Source organism: Chelmon rostratus, chromosome 17 (assembly GCF_017976325.1).
Source record: "Chelmon rostratus isolate fCheRos1 chromosome 17, fCheRos1.pri, whole genome shotgun sequence".
Lineage (NCBI taxonomy): Eukaryota > Metazoa > Chordata > Actinopteri > Chaetodontiformes > Chaetodontidae > Chelmon > Chelmon rostratus.
The window spans coordinates 15,456,289-15,478,895 of record NC_055674.1 but is presented as its reverse complement, the minus strand read 5'-3'; the positions used below and the strand labels follow the sequence as shown (position 1 = coordinate 15,478,895).

Sequence of the window (22,607 nt, the reverse complement as noted above, 5' to 3'; positions counted from 1 at the left end):
GTTGGTCCAAGAGGAGGAGCGATATGGGGGAATAGGGAGAGTGAAGCCCAAACTATGCTGCACAAGTTAGTTCTGTACTTTGGAACAGACTCCATCAGGGAAAGCCAGAAAGAAGAGGGAGAAGAGGGAGGAGAAGAAAAAAAAAAAGAGGGAAATATACTCATAAAAAGAGCTAACAGCTCTATTTCCTCTGGCCTGGCATATTCATTCAAATCGATTCCCTTTGAGGAGTGAGAGGCCATTCCTCATCTGCGAGACAGCTGCATCCTGCTATCAGGATACACACTCTCAGACATGCAGCGGCTGCACACGGCCACATGCACGCAGAAGAAGTGTTTTCATGTTTACAGTGACACACGGACGGTGTTCTGTGCCCGCACGCACCACGAATCCAAAACAGAGCAGAGATAGCAAGTAAAGTGTTACCATGGGAATCTCACTGAGGACAGTCTTACCGGGGTAATGGGATATCTGACAACACCCCAGTGATGTCATTATCGCAGTCCACACAGGCAGGCCCACACACACACACACACACAGCAACACACAGCCAATTATAGACACACAATTACAGATTGCCTTTGTTGACAATATATCGATAAAGTGCATGCACATAGACACACACACACACATACAGTAACACATGCGCATTTGTGATGTGGGTGACATCACGGCAGGCCCTTCGGCTAAGCAGGCTGAAGACGGTCTAGTTAAATGACAGCGCGATTTAAGCCAAACAAAAACAAATGTCTCCACGCAGTAATTGGACAAACTCATAAATGATGTCATGAAACGTTATTTCCATCCACTCGCTCAGTCTCGCTCTCCTTCCCTCCCTTCCGCTCTGATTTGCTGTTTGACACGAGCAGGCAGCAACACACATCAGAGTGCTCGTGTGCGTGCTTGTGTGTGTGTGTGTGTGTGTGTGTGTGTGTGTGTGTGTGTGTAATTATAGCGCCTGAGGGGAGACAACAACAGGGATGGATGAATAATGTCCTTTGATCACAATAACACCACACACACACACACACACACAAATGTTTGCATCTGCTACATTGATGCTGGCAGCTACATCGGGTGTGTGTGGTTAGTTGGTATCAAAAACTTTTTCAGCCACAAGCCTCCAGCCACCAGCCACCACGACACAGGTACACACCACGCATAAACACAAACGCAAGGAGCGCTAAAGCGCTGGAGTTTATCGTGACCAGAAAACACTGTTCAATATCCTGGGATCTATCGACAAGTCTCACCACTAAGGATCAATAAATTACATAAATACACTGGCAGCACGGGCATGCTGAATGTGTGTCTGTGCGTCATTGTTTAATTAGTTAAATGGAAACACTGAGCAACAGCAGCTGATGCAGGCTATCCCTGTTTATCATCGACTTGCATATCGACATGTGACATACCGACTTACTGTACACAAATAACTCTTCCATCAACATTCCATCGATGTGATAGCAATCGATTACTACGCCTTCATGTCAACTCAAACCCAGTTTTTAACGAAACCCTGTTACAACGGGCCTCTCATTCACCCGTCAGCGGTGGGCTCTGGTCTATTTGATTCGGGCACAAAGCACCTTCCTCTTGTCCGTATCGGTGGGTGTTGGCATGGTGAGGTTCCAGCTGAGTAAAAATGCTAACAGCTGTCTCTCCTCAGTTTTTTCATTTCTGCACTGACCTCTACGGGTTGAATCTGTTGAAGCTATGACAGAAGCGGCTGGGTGTGGTCAGGTAATCTGGACCACACCCAGCTGTGATGTAACTGGTGAAACGAAAACGGATGTTCGCATTTATAAGCATGATGTCCAGTATCATTTTTCCCTTATCTACTTTGTCAAATAAAGCATCTTTTTAGTATCTTAAATAACACTTTATGTATAAAGTGTATTATTTTTATTATTATTTTTAGTTATCACCAGTTGGCACCAAGGTTTCTTTTTACTCGCTTCCTCTTTAAGTGACTTATTCCCAATTGGAGACCACTGAAAAATCAGACAGAACAGAAAAAAATGAAAAGAAAAGTGACAAATTAAAAAATGTGATTGTTCCAAACTTGATCTTGTAACGGAGCCACAGCTGTACAAACAACAGCAATGAGCGATTAGGTGAGGTTTTCCTTTTTTTTAGGGTGGAGCTGTCGCAGGGCTAATCTGGGAGTCTCATGCCTGTGCCCCACTAAGCGTCAGACATGTACATGTCATTATTTGTTCATTAATATTCATTAATTTGTTTGAACCACTGAATAATTTATTAATCAAAGCATGGAAATGAAGTGTCATTTGTGTACGACGCTCAAGGGATGAACTCTGAAGGAAAAGTACCGTGTGTGTGCGTGTGCATGTGCATATGTGTGTGTGTGTCTCCGTGTTGTAGCCAAGGTGATACCGCTGCGATGGAGCAAAAGCAGGGTCGATGTTGCACCATGTAAAACACAAACACACACACACATCTGCAGTGTTACACTGCTGAGAAACATTTAAGAGCATCACAATATTTTCCGACTCTTTGAACACATTTTGTTCTATTCAGAAGCAAAGAGTTAGTTTTCTGTTCAAGAAGCACAACAGAGAGGGACATCTCCCAAGGCTGCTGTTAACACACCTGGTGCACACAGACCTTGATTAAATTCACAAGGCGTGCTGTAGAAAATAAAGAGAAAAAGAAAACAGGCGCAGCAGCGGCAGAGGATATCTGACCGGACGTGTCAATAGGCAGCTCTGAGTCCGAGCAGACTCTAACTAAGACCTAAGAAATACAGAGAGAGAACCGTGTTCCTGACCGACATGATCCAGATGCCATTATTGACCTTTGAGCAAGTCGATAACCATTTAGCGTGAGAATGACATGAAGCCAATCAACAAGCCGGGCCGACATCCACCCACACAATTACAGCGGGTAAGGGGATGAGAAGTTGATGCACGACAGAAATGAGTGAAGAAAAGCAACAGAATCACCACAGTCAACCCCACAGAAGTGTGAAGGTGAAGAAAATTAGCAATGAAATCAAAATATTATAAAGTGAAGGGAAGTTTTGTGCTTTTTTTTTCTTCTTTAAAACACCCGGTTTTAAGGAGCTGCCAGGGTGGCACCTTCAAGCTGACTTGCTGAGAACGCAGCCAGGAGAGACATTTTTTTTTCCCTTAATCAATAATGTATTCTTTTCAATACAGGCAAGTGATGCATTATTCAACAAAAGGCAGAGAGACGTATGGAAGGGACGAACGCAGGGAGATACTGCAACATTTATTTCATTAACAAGCAAGAATGAAAGGCGAGAGAGGAGGACAGAGAGATGGGCAGAGGGACAACACAAGGAGAGAACAAAAGCAGAAAAGAAGGGAAAAGGAGTGAAAAGACGAGGCGTAAATAGCGCCCTTTTTTCTTTCTGTTTTTTAAATGGGGAAGCTCTCAGATCGTATTCTCCAGGGGCTGACGTGCAACGGCTTTGACTGGAAGTCATCAGCACCAAGAGATTTAGCCTCCAAGTGACGGGCAAAGGAACCGCGCACACCGAGAAAAAGTATACTCAGTGCACGCCAAGGCATTAAAGCATATATACGCAGGGAAATTTCACACACGTCTCGGCACACACAAGTGTGAAGGCGTAATCGTGAATAGACAAACACACCGAGGGTCTTACAAGGCGTAATCATTGGAGGCGAGCTTCTCCTCATATTTCACATGAGGATTAGCGAAAATCTGCACGGAACAAGGCGGCAGGAAGGCTCCGCTACTTACATTTCAGAGGGTAGCCGTATAAACCTTAACCTACAGATGGGTGAGGAGTTATATAAACTTTAAAAGGAGGGTAAAAGACTATGTAAACCGTTCAAGGAGAGGATAGAGCAGAGGACACTAGAAGAATCCTAATCCCTGTTTGGGATGGCAACACACTGCAGCACTCATTAAACAGATTTGGCGCTTGTATTTTGTGTGTGTGTGTGGTGGTCGTGGAGGTGAATATCGCACAGTTAACATCATCACGGTCATTATCCTGCAGACTCCTGAGTATACAAGTGACGCCAGGACCCTGAATCATACAGCAAATGATGCAGCCTAACATGCATTAATATGCACAGAAGGCTAACGCTGTTAAAGTGAGCCGATGTATTCAGCTCAGGTTTATCTATTTTAACCAAATAGCGAAAAAACTTTGGTGGCAACTACTGGTGAAAGACTAGTTGATAAATCCACTATTATAAATAAAATGAATCTAGAGAAATTCTGATCATAGTGTCTGCTTTTCTGCAGTAGGTACCAAAGTGGATGGATTTGAGCTGAGTTTCTCTTTAGGAGGAGTGGGGATGATGGTGGCGAGACGCTTGCCAGACAGCAGACAGCAGACCGCAGTTCGAGCCGTGTTTCTGCGACGAAACCAGATATTTTTAAACGAAACATCGGGACATTTTCCAGCCGTGTTTATTCTGCCAAACACCGTATTAACAACGACTATAAACTTCACACGTTGCTCAGAGGCTCGGAAAATGTTGTGCAAGCCGAAGGGGCTGAAAAAGGAATGAAAACGCGTTAACAACATACATTACACCTTAACCTGGAGGTGCACACGCTCTGTAAGGCTCTGCTGCGGTGAAAGGTAGACAGCCTCACATAGCGTGAGCAGTGAGGAGAGCGTGTGGCTCTGAAGCTAACACAGACAGACAGACACGTTTAGGGAGAGGGAATGAGGGAAGAAAGAAAACGTGAGAAAGAAAACAAAGAGGAGACAAAGTGGTGGGTCGGGCACTTTAAAGTGGATTATTTTCTCCTCATCTGCTCCTGCAGGGGAAACACTCCCGCTGTCAAGGAGCTGAATCGCCGCTGTTTCAATGACACCCGCTGACAGGGGACATGAGGTGTGTGCGTGTGTGTGTGTGTGTGTGTGTGTGCACGCTGCTGAAATAGGTGGTGTGTGGCAGGTGCCAATCAGGACACTTTGTAATTCCCCTCCACTCAGCCTCGCCTCTGGTCAGGCTGAGGGATTATCCCTCACCCCTTCATTTCTCTACTTCCCCTCTCCACCTCCTCTATTTCAGCGCTCCCCTCCCCCCTCCTCCTCTGCCCCCGCCTCCCCTCCTCCCCTCTCCTTAAAAGGTGCCACATGTAGCATTACAGGATCAATAAACCATTACCACTGTAACTTTAAGGCATTTGTATATTTACTGTAAACAAGGAAGATCATCGCTGAGAGGTTCTCCAGCCTCACCTCTACAGTCCAGGTTTTATGGTGGGCCACAGGGTCGGATTTGGTGAGAAAGCTGCCGGACTGCCTGAGCAAGAGATTGCTTTATAGCATGAAATAGGAGCAAGGATGCTATTCTTTCACTGCGACTGGAGCTAAAGATTTGAGAAAAAGAGAGGTTTATAGCAAAATCATTTATCCTCTTCAGGAAAGTGAAAGAAAGGTCAAATACACACCAGCTTGTTGGACAGAAGCTAAAAACTGTGGTCGTCATTTTGACTAACTCTGACAAGCTCAATGGATAATACCATTTGTTTCCAATAATTACACCGAGATAGTGTACCTGTCAATAATCTGACAATGCCACATTCAAAACGCTATATGTAGCATCTGGAAAGGCTTCTTTGATCTTCAGGGCAAATAACACAGATAAGACTGTCCCCATTGTGAATGTGATGAATCCCAGGAGCTCAGCGCTGCCTCATGAATCCACCGTATCATGTGCTGCTCATCTATTCCTATTCACAGCTCAAAGTGATTGGCAGGCGAGGGACGTCGCCTATTCAGACGCGAGAGCCAATCGGCACCCTCGCCTCGTCTGAGGGAATCCTGCGCCGTGAATGGAGACTTCCAAGATTACAGCTCGCTGTACCACGCAGCTCGCTGTTCGCCAAACTATTAAAACACCCACTGCGGCTGTATTTCTGCACCCTTTCCTCGTTTAGCCATTCTTCCCTCTCCTCTGTTCTCTACCTGATTTTAAAATACTCTCTTCTTCCACCCCTTCCTCCAACACTTCTCTGCAGATACTTTGCTCGTCCTCACACCCCCTTTGCTTCCTCCACATCATCTCCTCCCACCAGTGCTGGCCTGGTTTCTCTCAGTTTCTTTCTCTGGACACCAGCAACACTGATATTTGAGCTAACTGGCACGGCTTCCCTTCAGTCTGATAGGATGATATGATATAATTACCATTTTGCAGGCTGACAGGTGAGTGCGCACTTGGTTGACTTGGTTAAGTAAAAAGCAAATGTCAGAACTTTTGGCAAACCACTCCAAAGCAATCATTCAATCATCAACTCATGCTTAATTCCACCATTCAGCCATTTAGTCTACTCCATACTCCACTGTCAAACATTCCTCCAGCAATCACCCATCCAGCCATCGGTCCTCCACACACCGCTCCATACCTTATCAGCCATGATCATGGACGACCCTCCATGGATGCCCAGGATGGGTATGAGCGTCTGCGAGGAAATAAAATCCAAAATCTGGGCGATGGCCTCCTGGTCGGTGCCATCCCCGAACACCACGCCGTGGATCTTGGTCCCGGACATCAGGTCGCACATATGGGTGATGATGCTTTTCGGGTCGGTCTCGTTGACCAGCAGTGTGACCACGTTGACGTCGATGGGGTCCTCCTTGCTCCACAGCGCCCGGATGTCGCGGTCTGAGATGTAGCGCGTGCGCCCCAGGATCACTGCAATGTTCAGGACCGGCACTTTTTCTGAGCCGCCGCCGGTCCGCTGCTTTTGAGCCGCCGCGGGGTCTGCGATAAGGGTCACCGCCACCAGGAGAGCCAGGGAGAGCAGCACACTATTACTACCAGTGCTGCTGCTCCAACTGCTGCTCCTTCTACTCCTCCTCTTACTCCTTTTGCTGCTGAGGGACATACTGCCGAACCACTTCATCCCCTGCATGGAGAGAGAGCGACAGCAGGACAGATGAAGACAGATCAGAAAGAGAGAAGGAGATGGAAAAGGGAAGTGTGGAGAGATGATGGCAGAGAGAAAAAGACAGGGGAGATACATTGTTAATGCACACCTCTTAAAGCCCACACATTCAGGATGAAACTTTCTTTTTTATTCCACTTCTTCCTGGTAACGTTATTAAACACATAAACCTTGTGGGGAGAGAGATGGCCTTGAGAGGAAGTTGCGGAGGGATGAGAGAAAGAGAAGATGACTAACAAGTATATACTTTATGGTCACGACTGCTAGCACCAGATGACTCAGGAGCAGGCTGTGTCGTTAAGAAGAGGCAGACAGACATTTATACAGTTTACAACACTCAACCTGCAGAGATTGACGCTGTGAGCGACAGCAGTGGACGAACTGATTCCACTTCCTGCCCGCAGGTGGATTTAGTGACACCATTTTTTGCAATGCTGTGCAGGACAGTATTATGTGCATGACAACTATGAGATAGATTGCAGTGAAATAATTTATGGTTCCCAGAGGATGAATCCTTAGGATTTTGGTGACCCCCTGATGCTTTCTCTGGCACCACCATGAGGCAGTGGCGTGCACGGGGGGGGGTCGACCACCCCCCCTCGTGGCCCAGCTTTGGAAAAACGCACGCTTAAGTGCCCTCCTGGACTCCAAAATGCGTGCTAAAGTGCCCTCTTGGGAGCCAAAACACGCTGTAAAGTGCCCTCTTGGACTCCAAAACGTGTGCTAAAGTGCCCCCTGGGAGCCAAAACACGCGCTAAAGTGCCCTCTTGGATGCCAAAAACAATGGTGAAAAACGCCCAAGATGATCTTGTTTTGTCCACAACACAAAGATTTTCAGCTTCCTGTCATAAAGGAGTAAAAAATCCAGGAAACATTCACATTATAGAAGCTGGAATCTGAGAATTTTGACCAGTTTTTCTTAAAAAGAATTCTTCAAACTGATCAATGTTATCAACACAGCTGGCAAATAATTAACTAGTTTACTCTAATCGATCAATCACTCCAGCTCTATCCAGTACTGCAGTTTCTGACCAAATACCTACGAATTCCCATCAGCCTCAGCCACACTGTGTGTTTAGAGCTCCTTAGCAAATGTCAGCATACTGCCACACTAAACCAAGACATGGTCAACAGTGTATCTGCTGAGCATCAGCATGTTAGTGTTGTCATTATGGGCATGTTAGCATGCTGACATGAGTATTTCATCCAAAGCACTGCTGTACCTCAATACAGCCTCACAAAGCTGCTAGCATGCTAGTAAACTCTTTTTCTAGTAGATAAGATTTAGATAAATTAGTCACAGCTGCCTGACAAGAATCAAAAAGACAAGTTTTCACTACATAGACCGCACTGTCATGAACTAAGCAGTGGGCGGACAGTAAATAAAACTGCATACAACTATAAAAAGTTATGTAAAACTTATAACTGGTGTGTGTGACTGTCATGCTGATATTTTTATTAAATGTCAAATAGAAGGGAATCCATACTGAAAGCACAACACTACTGGGGTTGTATGGTGAGAATTGCAATAAACCTATAATATATCTCTCCTCAGCCTTCGAGAAGCAGTGTGAATGTGAACAGTGAATAAAACAATAAAACTGCGTTTCATAAAGTCTGTTACACCTGCCCCGTGATGCTGATGCTGCTTTGAGCGTTTCTTCGCATGTATTTATTAGATTCTTATGTAAATGATTCATGTGGTGACACAGCGGTCAGACACACACAGATCACTCTGTTTCCCTGAGGTAAGTAAGAGACAAATTACATAAAGGCTGAAAAGAACAGGCTAATGTAAACCAGCGAGGGCTATAAATAGCGTGGGATGCTACTGTGGGCCTTGGCGAGGAGAGGGGAGGGAGGATTGGAGGGAGGGGATCCCTCAGTTGAAACAAATGTTTGTGCGTTTGAGTGCGTGAACGTGTGAACGTGTGAATATGAGACAGTGATAAAGCCGGTGATAAGGAGGTGAAGGCTTTAACTCTGCACCAACCAGAGCGGAGCTGCACTGTGACATCACCATCCCCATCCCCACAGAGATAACAGTCGCTGCACCTCCTCGGACATCCAGTGTTCAGAGAGCATGAAACACTGAGTGTGTGTTGGTTTATCATCGGGTGTAAGACATATGAGCAGGTGTGCTGAACTGTGGAGCGTGAGCAAAGTCAGGGGGGCATGAACCATATGGTCACATAACGTGAGCTGTTGATGATTTATGGATTCACTGACGGGAGCGCGTTTTAGCGTCAGCGCAGCGCCTGTTGGCGCATGATTGATTGGCAGGAGCCGTCTTTTATCGGGCCACTGGTAAAACCAGTACAGATTTCAGCACCGAGACCATAAGATCATAAGAAACTTGTCACATTTACAAAGTGTTCCCACCCATTTACATAAATGACAAAACAGCACTGTGGAAAACACAGCAAGACGTCCACATGTTGCCAACCAATGTCTTCTCATTAGCAACCAACGCCACTGAGTGACTCATGCAGATTTAATAGCGACCAAGGGCATGGGGCATTCAGTCCTGCAGCTTTGTCCATTTGTCTCTTAGTTACGAAAAATTGTCAAAACATTTATATCAAATTTGGTGGAAAGTTTGCCGCAGATCAAGTAATCAGTCATCAGTGCAGATCTGGATGCAGGTGAGGAAGGGCAAATTTCTTTAAGTGCATTTTTGGATTGTTTTTTACAATTTTCCTATGAAGATAACATTATTATGTCACATGCATCCAATGATTGCTTCCTGCTGTATGTGTATTTTGATGCAGATCTGGATCTACTGTAGATGCACACTGAAAACGACTAAATCGTTTGTGCAACTAAAACAGGACATTTTGGTGGAAGCGTGCATTATTTTTAGATATACCACAACTTGTTTAGCAATTCATTACAGAGTTTCTAATTTCTCAAACTTTTTTTCAGAAATACCCTAATCAAAACAAACAAAAGAAAAATAGATTTTTTGCAGTGGCTGCATTGTCTATTTGTTAGTATGATGGTGCTTTTAGATGGTTTCCTCTATGCGCAGATTTGTCATACCTTGTGATTCTGTAATGAAACTGAGACTCAGTTGGAAGGCTCTGCTTCGAGCTGAATAATGCATGGTGGGCTCACTGTGTCATCCTGCGTTTTGAAAACAAGCAGAGGACCACTCGCCCCCCCCACCCCCACCCCCAACCCCAACCCCCCGCTCAACTGAGCATAAACACTGTTAGAGCAGACCTGAGGATGAATCACCCAAATCTCAGTTCATTCACTGCAGAGAGGGCAGAGCGCTCTCCTGGTGCCTGTGTCAAGACGGCGTCATCCTGCTTCACCCAAAAGCTGCAGGATTACATGAAGCCTTGCCCCGACAGGTTGTGAAACCACTTAATTCTATAGGACGGATATTTAGTTCTCACTGGAACGATGGAACACTTCCTTTAAAAAGACTGAGAATATGTTTATCTTATAAAGAAATTTTCATCATTATTCAGTAATTCAGACTTTACATGATCTGATGCATGTTGCAAACTTTTTCTGTGGTGGACTGTCTTCATAATTACTGGGCCGTTCTGCTGCTGCTGCTGCTGCTGCTATTATCATTTTATATATTAGGCTACGTTTCACTATTAATATCACAGCATCAGCTGGACCATCAAACTGTTAAAATGCTTTTCATCAGCAGTTTCTGGGGGTTACAGGAGAGTTATGAAGCCCACACAGTCTGGAGAATCTGAGCAGAGCAGCTGAATAATACTGTTACATAAATGCTTCCACATTCACTGCATACTGTACATACAGGGATTTAGGGAAATGTTTCTTTCTATATGCTACAAGCTGCTAGACCATTTCAGGACACGCAGAATCCTCCACGAAAAAACGATTTGGAGGAAACACACACACACATTTCACTGCAGGTAGCTACAGTAATGATGCATGGCAAAGGCAGAGTTATAAAAAGGGTCAAACTGGTGCCAATTTGGCATGTTCTGGTATTTATAGTAACAGTTCATTGTCGATGAGATTATCTTTCAGTTCCAAAGGGTGGTGTGGAAATCTGACAAACAAAGGAGTGGGTTTTTCTCTCTTTCCTCGCCTCAACTCTGCGGCATCACAGGGGGATTTTAGGGAGAGAAAATGGACAGAAGAGGAGGAAAACAAGCAGATGGAGTAAAGGCAACGCAGGGAGGGGGAAAAAAAGTATATTGAGAAAAAGGCGCAGATAAACAAAAAAATAAAAGGAAGAGAGAGAGAGAGAGAGAGAGACAAAGAGAGGGAGCGTCCCCAGCCAAATCGGATTGGGGCAGTTTGTCGTCACACAAAGGCTACCGTTTCTTGGCACCACAACAGTAAATGATGTTTGGCAGGCACATCCATAGTACTGGCTATCATTCACACACACACACACACTCATATTTCCTAGCTCACACCAGGCACAAACCATAAATGCTCTCTGTGCACGTTCGTATCAAGTTTAAAATCATTGTCACGCTGAAAAAGAAACCGAAACACAACGCAGGCGTCATTTTTTTTTCCTTTTCAGGAAATACGAAACACACCTGCGCACAGACACACACACACAAGCAGTAAAATCACTCTCTCTCAATACCATTACCGCAATTCCCACACAGCTCCCCGCCGCAAAGCCCACGTTTCTGGTCCACGCACAACTAGCTTTCACATGCATCAATAATTCAGCCGCATTATCTTTACATGATGATTAATATGATTACATTTACCGCTGCCGTCACATTGGTTCTTGTATCTTTCTAAATGGCATTAAAATTAGATTATCATACTCAACACACTCTATGGATATGATTTATTTACAGGGTCGAGACCCAGAATGGTTGATACCGAGGATGATAAGTGTGTGTTTTACTATGCATCGGCATGTGTTACATGCTTCCTGGTTTGTGGAAGCCTACCCTTAATATTGTATGGTTTTTTTTGTTGTTTGCAATCCCACATTGGCTCGTCCATTCCTCCACATCCATTCATCGCTCATTCAGCGGTTCACTTATCTGTCCGTCCTTCCCTTCGTCTCTCACACCGCTTTTCATCCTTCCTCCCCCACTGCATTGACTTAAGATATTTTGCATTACAAACTCCACACTCCTCCACGGCCTCTCATAATCTCCCTGCAAGGTTTCTCGGGCCTTAAGGAGCGTTATGTATATTCGCTCTCACAGCCACACCTCTTCATCCGCCATCTTCCCTCCACCTTTCCTCTCCGGATCCGTTACTTTTTCGTCCGCCACATTGCTTCTCTTTGTATACGAGTTCAGCCGGTGCAGGCAGAAGAAAGAGACGGGATTCCACGTAACTGCTGACTATGACGAAAAGAGTGAAACTTCTCATTTGGTCGGGGGCCAGTTTGGGGTTTGGCTCCTCGGTTCCAGCGAAGGTAAATGTTAATGCTCTGGTGTACGTGATGTAAGACCACAGAGTGCAGCGCCTCTGTGTATTGTCATGTTCCCTACCATAAAGGAGTTGTTTTTATTTAGGTTTGGTGTGGGAGCCCTGGTGAGTCAGGCAGTATCACCCACCATCACTGGCCGACCTCCCTATAAAGCCTCCTCGTACAGTAGAGTCCACTCCTGTGGTGTCTTTGCTTTATTTGGGATATGTGTGGGTTAGTTGACGATTGACTTCTGCCCTTTGTAAACTTTATCCGGCTGTGTCCGAGTGTCTGCATGTAGGTGCTGCTTCCTATTGGCCTTGAGAAATTCCTCTTCGCTCTGTTAGTGCCCTCTCCCTTTCAGAGACAGATAATGAGGGAGAGGGGGATGCACAAAGGTTCCCAGCTTCAGATCAGGGATGCTGAGATTCATGGACTTAGCCCCCTAACCCACAGGGGCAAAGCCCGTCTCTCTATCCTTGAGCATATTCAAGAGGCTCAAGCCTCTTCCTCCTTTCTGTGGTTTTGGTTCACCAGTCTCTTCGTGCCGCTGCTCTACTGCGTCTTTGTTGTATGTTTGAGACTTTTTCTAAAATAACTTTGTCTAGTTTCATTCCTCGGGTTCTGCATCCCTCCATCCCTTTCCATTTCATTCTAAAATGAGACGCTGCCATCTGAAGAAAACCGGCACCAAGAAAAGGGAATTGTATGAATGCAAATGTGCTGCTGAAGCTGGCAACCGTCTACAGGCCTCTGCATGCACAGTGACAACGATGATTAGAGGGATTTTTTAAAGAATATTAAACAGTTTTTCAGGGTTTTTTTTTTTCTTATTCTTTCTCTCTTTTTTTTTTTTTTTTTTTATTTCCACACCTGTGTCCCGTTGGTCTCATCAGGGAAAATTCTCCACCACACAAAAAGTGGTGCATTTTACATTTCCAGCATGATCTTTAAAATAAAACACAGAAATGTGCATCTAGCACGAGCGGTGATAGACATCTCGGCTGAACGGGTGAGAATAGAGGGCCACCTACAGAAACTAAAGGACATCAACAGAGAATCGCTCCCAGGCGTGACGTCACTGTTGCACCCACACTGTCTGACTGACAGTCTACAGGGAAGTGCAGTTCTGAAGCAAAGACTATGTGGCTCCAATTATTATGCCAAGAGTGGGGTAATGTCTTTGGGGAGCTTTCTAAGGATTTTGACATTTAAAAGACATATACAATCACCGGGCAGGGAGGATCTAACCAAAGAAGCCACCAAGATTCCTTAGAGGAAGTCAAGAATCCAGAGTTTTCAGAGCTTATTCTAGGATGTCATTCTTCTCTATGGTGAGTTCCCCCCAACTTTGCTGGAGTGCCCCTTGAAGTAACCCACAAAACGCCTCCCCATCTCTTCTGACATTCTTCTCCCTTTGTCAGCTCATTCCTCCACCCGTTTTCTCCAAGCTGTCCCCTCGTTCAGCCTCTCCCTCTCTCTCCCTCTCTCTCCCCCTCTCTCTCCCAGGCCCCAGCCATCTGCTCTGTGTGCCCTGACGTGTGCATGAGCACCCATGAGAAGCCCAGTGGAAGTAATCGTCTGTTACCACTCAGGCTTCAACATGTTGTCTGCCCACTGCACATACCTCTTTAGCTCCCCACAAACCCACTGTGTGTGTGTGTGTGTGTGAGAGAGAGAGAGAGAGGGAGAGAATGAGAGCGAGCGAGCGACTGCAACAAAGAAAGACCATGCCTTTTCTCTTATATAATGGGTGTGAACAGTATTTCTCTCTCTCTCTCTGTGCACCTGATGCCCGACACACACCTATGCCTGCCCGCTACGTCGGAAGATAACTCTCCACGCTTCACAACGTCTCCTCACTCCTTTATTTTCACTTCTTTCGGTGCTAATTGCATCAGTCAGTTTCGGCTCGATCTGCATGCAGGAGGCCCACATTGGACCCTGGTCTCTCTTTCGGAATTTCAATTTGATTAATGGGCATGGCATGCAAATACATCCACGCTGCCCATGCTTATAAAGGAGCATAGTATTTAAAGAAAAAGAAAGTGCAGATAGATCAAACTGCATGTTGTCATTCAGGGTGGTCAGGTGTAGGTTGGCAGGTTACTTCTTATCTGTCTGTGTTGCTTTATGGCCTCTGCTCCTGCAGCGTTTCTATCTCTTGCCCAACAGGAAAGGGAATCTTTTCTCTGAAGACACCTCTGCAGGCCAGAGTCACAAGTGATTTCAGATTTTAGTCAGCCATGAACAGCGGTGATGAATTTGAAGCACAGCGGTGCTGCTTTGCAGGAGCAATCTGCTCGATACCTGATGGACAACCCGGTTTTTTTTTTAGAAGTATCCTCAGACTGACTTGACTTCAGAGCTGAGTAATGCTGTCTTCATCTGTATGCAAATAAAGGTGTGTTGAAAATCAATCCCACCCATCTCTCTCTCGCACACACACAATCTCACTCTTATCTCCTCATACTCAATGTTTCTGTCTGCACCTTTCTCTCTCGCCTGTGCTGCTGTTGTATAATTGGCAATAATGAATGCAACAATACTTGAAAGCAATAATCTGTCTTTCTGACACACACACATACACATACACACACACATACACACTCTTGCTAAATGGTAAAAGCAGGAAAAACGCATATGGTGGTTATAATTTACAGTTGGGCCTCAATCTACATGGGTGGAGGTAGCGGGTTAATACATTATTTCCTTTTGCTGTCATAAAAATATGGATTGCCCCTCCACGGGCTGCAGCTGGCGCCTTTACATGCATACATATATACAGAGAGAGAGAGAGAGAGAGAGAGAGAGAGAGAGAGAGAGAGAGAGAGAGCTTCTCTGTGATAGGAGAACTGCGCTTCAACAACGTGACTGAATCCCGAGAACAGGGGAGAGGGTGAGGGGAGTGAGAGGAGACGTAAATTCACTTGGATCCCCCCATTAAGCTCAATGGAATCAACACAATACAAGTGCGACCCCTACTGGTACATCACCCGCCTGCTTCTTCCAGTCTTGGCCGAGACGCTCCTTACATCGTGAAAGATATTTATTAATTTATTTATTTTAGTGTTCACTTTCTGTCGCGTTTCGGGAGGGGGGCACGGACGTCAGGATCTGGCACTAAAAGCGTCCTGATAACTTAAAGAATCGGCGGCGGGTCCTTAAAGATCTCCCCGCATGTAACGCTGACTGATCGTCCTGGTATGGGATGGAGAGGAGCTGGAAGTTGTGCCAAGCGGTGGCGCGACCAAAATCCCCGCAATGTGTTATCCAACCCCTGGTTAAAAACCACCAGAGAGCACGGCCGCCTTTGATTCAGCGCGGCGTGTGCGCGGCGTTCAACTCTTTTTGGTGAAACCCGGCTTCGCTGTGCACGCGCCCAACTACCAAAGGAAGGCACGTTTCTTTGAATTTCACCTGTTCAGTCAGCTTAGGGTGCAGATGGATCTATGGCAGGCGATAAACGCGTTTAGCTGATTGTGGCCGGCTGAGAGATGCTGTGTGAAGACGCGCTTTGAGGCAGCCTGCGCTCCGCTCACTGCGCCAGCGTTATGAATTATGAGGAAATTATGATACTTGATGTGAGAGCTGAAAGAATTTGATTGTTTCTGTTTTGTTTGCGTTGTACACTGCCTGCCTCGCTTCCTTTAAATCCCAGCCGGTCGTGTTTGAGGGTCGTGGCGTGGGTGCCGCACTTTGGGTGAGGGACGCCTGTGGGTAAAACCCGCACGGCGCCCGCTGATCAAGAGAGAGGAGGTGGGGGGGGAGCAGAGACAGAGACGGTGCATGATCATCACAACCCAAATTCAGAGGGAGAAAAATAACAGACACGGAAAAGTACTTACAGCATCTCCCTTCCACAGAGCTCCAAAACATTGGCGTGAGATGACATTGCAACAGTCCCCTCTCTCCTGTGAGAAACCATGCAACCTCCGACGGTGCTCACACTCACAAACACCGCACAACAGGAGGAAAAGCAGAGGATCACACAATCTCTGGCGATGAATTATTCCCACCGTGTCCGAAACCAGAAAAGAAAAAAAAAGAAAAAGAAAAAAAGAATGAAATCCCCCGTTTTTCAGCACTTCACGAGCGCGCAGCTGCGAATAATAAAAAAAAAAATCACTGCTGTTGTAATCCAATCTTCATCGTGTGTGCGCCCACCGCTGCTTCTCCGCTGCAATCTCTGCTGGCCCCGCGCATCGTGGGGGCTCAAACCTGCCTCTGTGAGATCACAGCTCCCGGTATCCCGTTATTCCTGTCCCGGGCGAGGAGAGGAAGAGGCAGGTGAGCGGCCGCCGGACGCACACACGGACGCACACGCACATTGACTACTACAGCAGAGGCTCCGGCAGCCTGCAGACCGTGCATGGGACCCGCTCCCAACTGCTCTCTCTCTCTATCTCTAGTCGTGCGTGTGTGCGCGCGCGTGTGTATGTGAGGGAGAGAGAGAGTGCTGAATGTGCACGCGTGCGTGTGATTTCGCGTTTTGTCTATGTGTATGCTCGCGCGCTTCTGCAGAGGCAGCTGGATAGATAGACGGACTCTCTCTCTCTCTCTCTCTCTCTCTCTCTCTCTGCGCTAAAGCTCCTTCAGGAAGTAGCTCAGTCAAAGAGACACTACAGGCAGAGTTGGGCTAAATCACAAATGATTCACACAACAATTTGTATCCTCCCTCCTCAGACATGTCACCATCTCCATTCTTTTTTTTTCGGGTCAAGAATAGCCCCCCTCTCTGCCAACAACTGGCTCCCTCCATTCATGCCTTTTGGGATTTTTATACAGTCAATCCATCCGGAAAACTGGAGCACAACAGAGCAGATAAGGGGATATAAAAAGACCGACCAAAATACAACATTAATAAACGGCTGATGAAAGCTCCATGCGCCACCGTTGAGTTTAAGCAGTTGGAGCACGGCACAGCGTGTGCACGTGAATGCGTGCGGACCAATTAGTCTGTTCGTGCAAAAGCTAAAAACAGTTCAACAACGTTTTGTTAAGATAGCCGAAATAACATAAAGTCACTGTTGTATCTGCAAGTTTCAACAGAAGTGGTGCGTTTGCGGTGCAAAACTGCCGCTCAGGTGGCGCAGCAGGTGAGCTCGGACAGCTTCCGACCTGGAAACACAGGGCTCAAACTTTTGGTTCCTGCTCTGCTACCCTCCCTGTAAATTCCGCCATCATTGTTAAATCACTGAAAATCTGAATTAAGATTCTTTGGTTCAGTGCAAGGACCGAGGTGTGCGTTACGGGTGTGTCCAGCGATACTGTCGGCCACAGGTGGCGGAGTCAGGACAGGTGTTTTAAAAGCGTGGTCAGATTTGAGGCAGAAGTCTTGAGTCCCCTGTGAAAATGCTGAGAGCTACACAAACCAACAGGCATCGTTCAGTTTGACTGTGAAGTTTGAAAAATACAGGAGCGACTCAAACTCCACACCACCAGAGTCTAGCAGGACTTCATGTTAGTCAGCCCATCCCACATAATAAACCGACTTTAATAAGTTAAATTGGATTTCCCCTTTAAGGTAACTGGTGATAAAGGGACAGTGGCTGCATTAAAATGCATAGGTTAAATAAATAAAGGAGCTTGGGGCCTCCACCCACAGATGTAGGGAGGAGGGATTTCATGAATGTCAGGTCAAATGTCAGCTGCTACTTTCACTCAACTTCCCCATCAGAGGTCAGTACCTATGACTCAGATCTATCTATCTATCTATCTATCTATCTATCTATCTATCTATCTATCTATCTATTTGCTGCATTTAGCATCTTAGCAGGCTCAGCAGTGGTGGATCTCTGCCTCTCCCTGACTTGGAGGCTGTCATGTGAATTTCCACATCTCTCTGCAGTACAGTCTCTCTCTCTGTGATGAGAGGAGTGCAGAGGAGAGAGAGCATCAGAGAGAGAGAGGGAGAGGGGAAAGGAGTGTTACATGCAGTAATACGGCCCTTGCAAATGGGTGTAAAGTCACAATTCACACCTGACTGAGCAAACGACTACCAAACGACTGGAGAGGCTCAAAGGGTGCAGCCTGTGTGCATGTGCGTGTGTGTGTGTGTGCATGTGTGAGCGTACGTGTGCCGCATGTGGGCACCAGTCACTGATTCTTCTCCACTGTGTGGATGTAGTCGAAATCTACGCTCTCCACGCGGCTGCAGCTTTAAAAAAGGGCTACTTCAGGATTCATTATGGAGCCTCACTTGTACGCGAGGAGAGCAAACGTTGAGCAAAAGTTTGAGTCTGCCAGCGACCCTGTCACTGTACAAGAAAAGGCTCGAGTGTTCCTACGAGGACAGGCTGCACGCGCCGACAAATACCACAGCAAACCTGTAAGCAGCGAGGATGTGATAAAAATGTCACAGAATGCCATTGTGACATTAAAAATGCCACGAGGCCCAGCCATGTTACTATGAACTCATTACTGGGTATCACAAACACATTATAATAGTCCCCACAGGAATATTACTGTGATACCATCAGAGGTACGATTACAGTGAAGTGCCATAGGGTCACATGTGAATAGAAAGCAGTCTGGGTCAAAAGCTGCACTGTATATGAAGACTTTAAGGATATTAAAATGAGGGATGTTGCTGGATTTAAATTGTAGAGCATTCAAATACAAATTAAACAGAGACGTTGCCTCTTTGTAGAGGAAATAGGAATGCAGTGAAGTACCATAAAGCCACTAAAACTCTGAAGCTAATGGGCATCGCAGATACAATCCCTCTAAACATAGCAATATAATAACAACATTCTCAAGGCCTAACATTTTTGTGGTGTGTTGTCCACTATACAGTATCTCTGTAGCCAGTTGTGCAACCATCCCAGTGCATTGCAGTCAGACAATCTACTGTATCCTCTTTCAATATTGATTTGACACATATATGGAGATGCAATAGCCTACATTTGACCAGTGACCTGTTTGTCATTTTCGCTATCTGTCAGTGAGCTGTTAAAGCTCTGAGGGGTCACAGGGAGGCCGAAAGATGTGAGGAAACACGCTGGACTGGGTGTCTTTTTGTTCGTCTGTTGTTGTTTTGTTTGTTTTTTTACAGTGAATTGAGTTTAATCGGTTTATTTTACTGTCTTCTGGTTTGTTTTTTTTAATTTACAGTGCCATCAAAACAAAGTTTGAAGAGGAATTCTTTGCAGTTTAAACACATTCAGAGAGCTTTATCTTCTGTAAAGATAATGTTAATGGCATTTCTGGTTGGTGAGATAACACCGAGAGTGGCGGATCGTAAGCAAAGTGGCAAAGTCGTGAGTCAGATCCTCATCTGTGGAGACAGCAGTAGGCGGAGCAGCATTACAGAGAACAAAAGGTTAGCTTAAGTTTGGGAAATAGAATATTCTAACCACAGCTGGTTTGATACCATCAGCGTACCGCAGCTTCAGCATCATCACCATCAGCTCGTCTCCTGTTTGAGTCCGACGTGAAGGTGCTCCCTCCCTCTGACTGCGTCACACTGCGACCATGGTCCACTGAAGCCAGAAGGACAATGTCATGTGGCAGCCCAATACCTTCACATTGGACTCTTTCCAGACAGTTTTGGCTGCACAGTTCTTGTACATGAATATCAGAGACAGGACTCCCCTTCAGACACTTGGTTCATTCTTAACACGACTATTTCTGTCGCTTTGCGTGTGACCAACCGAGTGCGACACCGTGAAGGTCTTCCAGAAGAGACTGTCTGAAAATATGCGCTGGTTTCCCCATATTTAAACAATATGAAATCTCCACCCTCTCCATGATGGCTGGCTTTTTTGGCCTCCACCCTTTGACCGCAGCAGCTGATGCTCAACACTTTTACCTTTTGCTGCGGTTCATACATGACGTATGAACTGGTTCCTTTCCAGTATAACTTGGCCTTTAGGGTGGAGTTTGCAGTGCTGGGTGTTGCTGACTTCGCCCAGATAATTCAGCCACTTCTGCAAAGCCCCCATACAAGCGTAGATCATCACAAAACAACAAACTCGGGCTCTACATCTTAGCAATGTCTGTTGTATGTTCCAGAGACATTTCCTATCTCACAGTGTCTACATGAGCTCCGCCACTGTCCTTAGCCTACAGCTCTCTGCCTTTCATTGTCTTTTGTTTGATCTGTACCCGGCTGTAGGACCTGCAAATCTCCAGCCCCCAGTGCAGCAGTTGGCCTTGCTGTCCTCATGGAAGGTGCATTCAGTAACAGCGGTGTTCAAAAACCAGCAAAATCTGCTTTACTCCTGCTGTTGATCGTCAAAAAACAGCAATTCGGAAGATTTGAGTGGTGAAAAACGTCACATTCTGACTCCAGCTGTGAAGGGACAGAGCTGGACGACCAGAGCAGGGACTGAAGGTGTCTGCATGTGTGTGTGTGTGTGTGTGTGTGTGTGTGTGTGTGTGTGTGTGTGTGTGTGTGATGGCTTGGGGATACCAGTGGTGGCAGACATGCTGGGCTGCCATGTGTGGGGGAGTGTGTTTGTGTGTGTGACATGCTGGGGGAGGGAGAAGCGGGGTGTTACCAGGTCACCAAACAGCTGTCTGGGAGACAGAATGGCCGCAAGGGGTGCTCAACACACACACGCACACACACACAAACGCACGCACACACATAAAGGGAGGGAGTAACTCAACCACAAATATGAAAAGGACAGACAGGCAAACAGATGCTACAGTATCTAGCATCCCCAAACACACACACACACATGCACACACTCACACACACCACTGCAATGTAAATATGGAGATCAATTCATTCCCTTTATATTTCCTGATGTTGTTATTCAGAGCTTCCTGTTCTCCAGATGCAGTAATCTGATAATAGAAATCAATTCCTCATTTCTTTCTTTGTCTCACACACAAATCTGCGGTTCTCAAACGCTTGTGCAGCACCCACGATCAAGAACTTTCCCCGAGCAAGCACACACACAAACGGACACACACACACACACATACTGCACATCCTATAAGCTCTGACAGCGGGGGTCAACAGGGACGGAAAGAGGGTGACAGAAATTTCCATTGTTCAACTGTCAGGAGTTCAAGACAGTAGAACTTTTCTTGTTCTCATAACGCCTGAAATCAGCTTCGTGTCTCCTCCTGAGCATTTTAATTCCCTCTAAGTCTTCAAATTCTTCATCCAAAACAAGACGTCCACCATTTGAGAAAGAAGCAGCCCTTTGTCTTTACACCGTAAATGATTGATGACACAAAAATGAAACAAGGATCTTCCTTTGTTGGCAAAAACTCCCCATTTCAAAACGTTAAATTAACTTAATGTCCACTTAAATTGATATACAACACTTCGGAAATGAACTCCTGAAATGGACTCTGAAAATAATCAGGTTCGGCTCCTCATTAGGAATCTCATTGCAGTGTACTCACTGAAGTGAAACAGCTGCTCTTATTCTTATTTTGTGTTGCATTCAGCGGTACACGGTGTCAGGTATTCAGCATCCACCCACACCCTTCTCTCTCAGAGCATTTCCACACTAAGCACCTATAAGCCTCATTAGCTACCAATGGAATAATATGATGAGAGCAGAAACTGTTCCGCTTCCCTCAGCAGCGTGACTTCATCCTCGATTGTTGCTGCGCCACTGGTTGCGTCATGAAATACCACAAGCCTTGACCTTTCTCCTGCAGCCGGGCGGACACAGAGCCGCTCCGCGCCACCAAGCCAAAGGTTTTCTTTTTAAAAAAGAGTTGGAAAAGCTGTGGTTATCTGGTGGTTTGAGGGTTATGTGAAAAAATCTGCCATGTCTTTCCCTAATCAGTTCATGTGGAGTGTTTGGTTATGTGGTTAATGGACACAATATTATGCACCAAGGAGCATGTGGTCGCTGACATGCACCCACGGAAAGCGGCTGTTTTTGTTCCACCATCCTCCACCGCGAGGATCACGCGCCTCGCCCCATCGAGGCAGTGGAGCTTCAGGAAAAGTCCCCATCAGGTCGAGGGAGGTGCAGGTGCTGATCTGGAGCGCCAGCAGCTCGAGGCAAAGTCCCCGAGCAAAACTAGCAAAGTTAGTCACCTCGCTGGTACGAGAAGGAGGTGACACTCCACCCTCTGATACAGCGGCCAGCCACAACAGATCTCTACGCCCGAGGTCACAGACGGCTACATTCACTGAGGCTCGCGGTCAGCACCTCAGTCAAAGTGTGGACTCAACACGCAGTTACAGGAAGTGTCCTCCTGCAGAGCTCCCCCCACAGCTGGATCCAGAAAACAGCTGCGTCAGGCTCCGGCCTTCTTAGTTACTGAGTGCATTTACTCAAGTCTGTACGTCGCTTAAGCATAGAGCGAGAGTTCGAGC

At 46.2% G+C, this 22,607-nt stretch overlaps 1 protein-coding gene across 1 annotated transcript in view; it reads right to left on the bottom strand.

The window, feature by feature from the left end:
• The window catches only part of grin2aa (glutamate receptor, ionotropic, N-methyl D-aspartate 2A, a), a 125,729-nt gene extending 118,847 nt beyond the window's left edge, over nucleotides 1–6,882 (bottom strand). Inside the window, exon 1 of the mRNA XM_041956538.1 lies at nucleotides 6,382–6,882. Within this exon, the coding sequence (XP_041812472.1) occupies nucleotides 6,382–6,882 (501 nt within the window). The remainder of the gene's footprint in view (nucleotides 1–6,381) is intronic.
• Nucleotides 6,883–22,607: the final 15,725 nt, after the last annotated feature.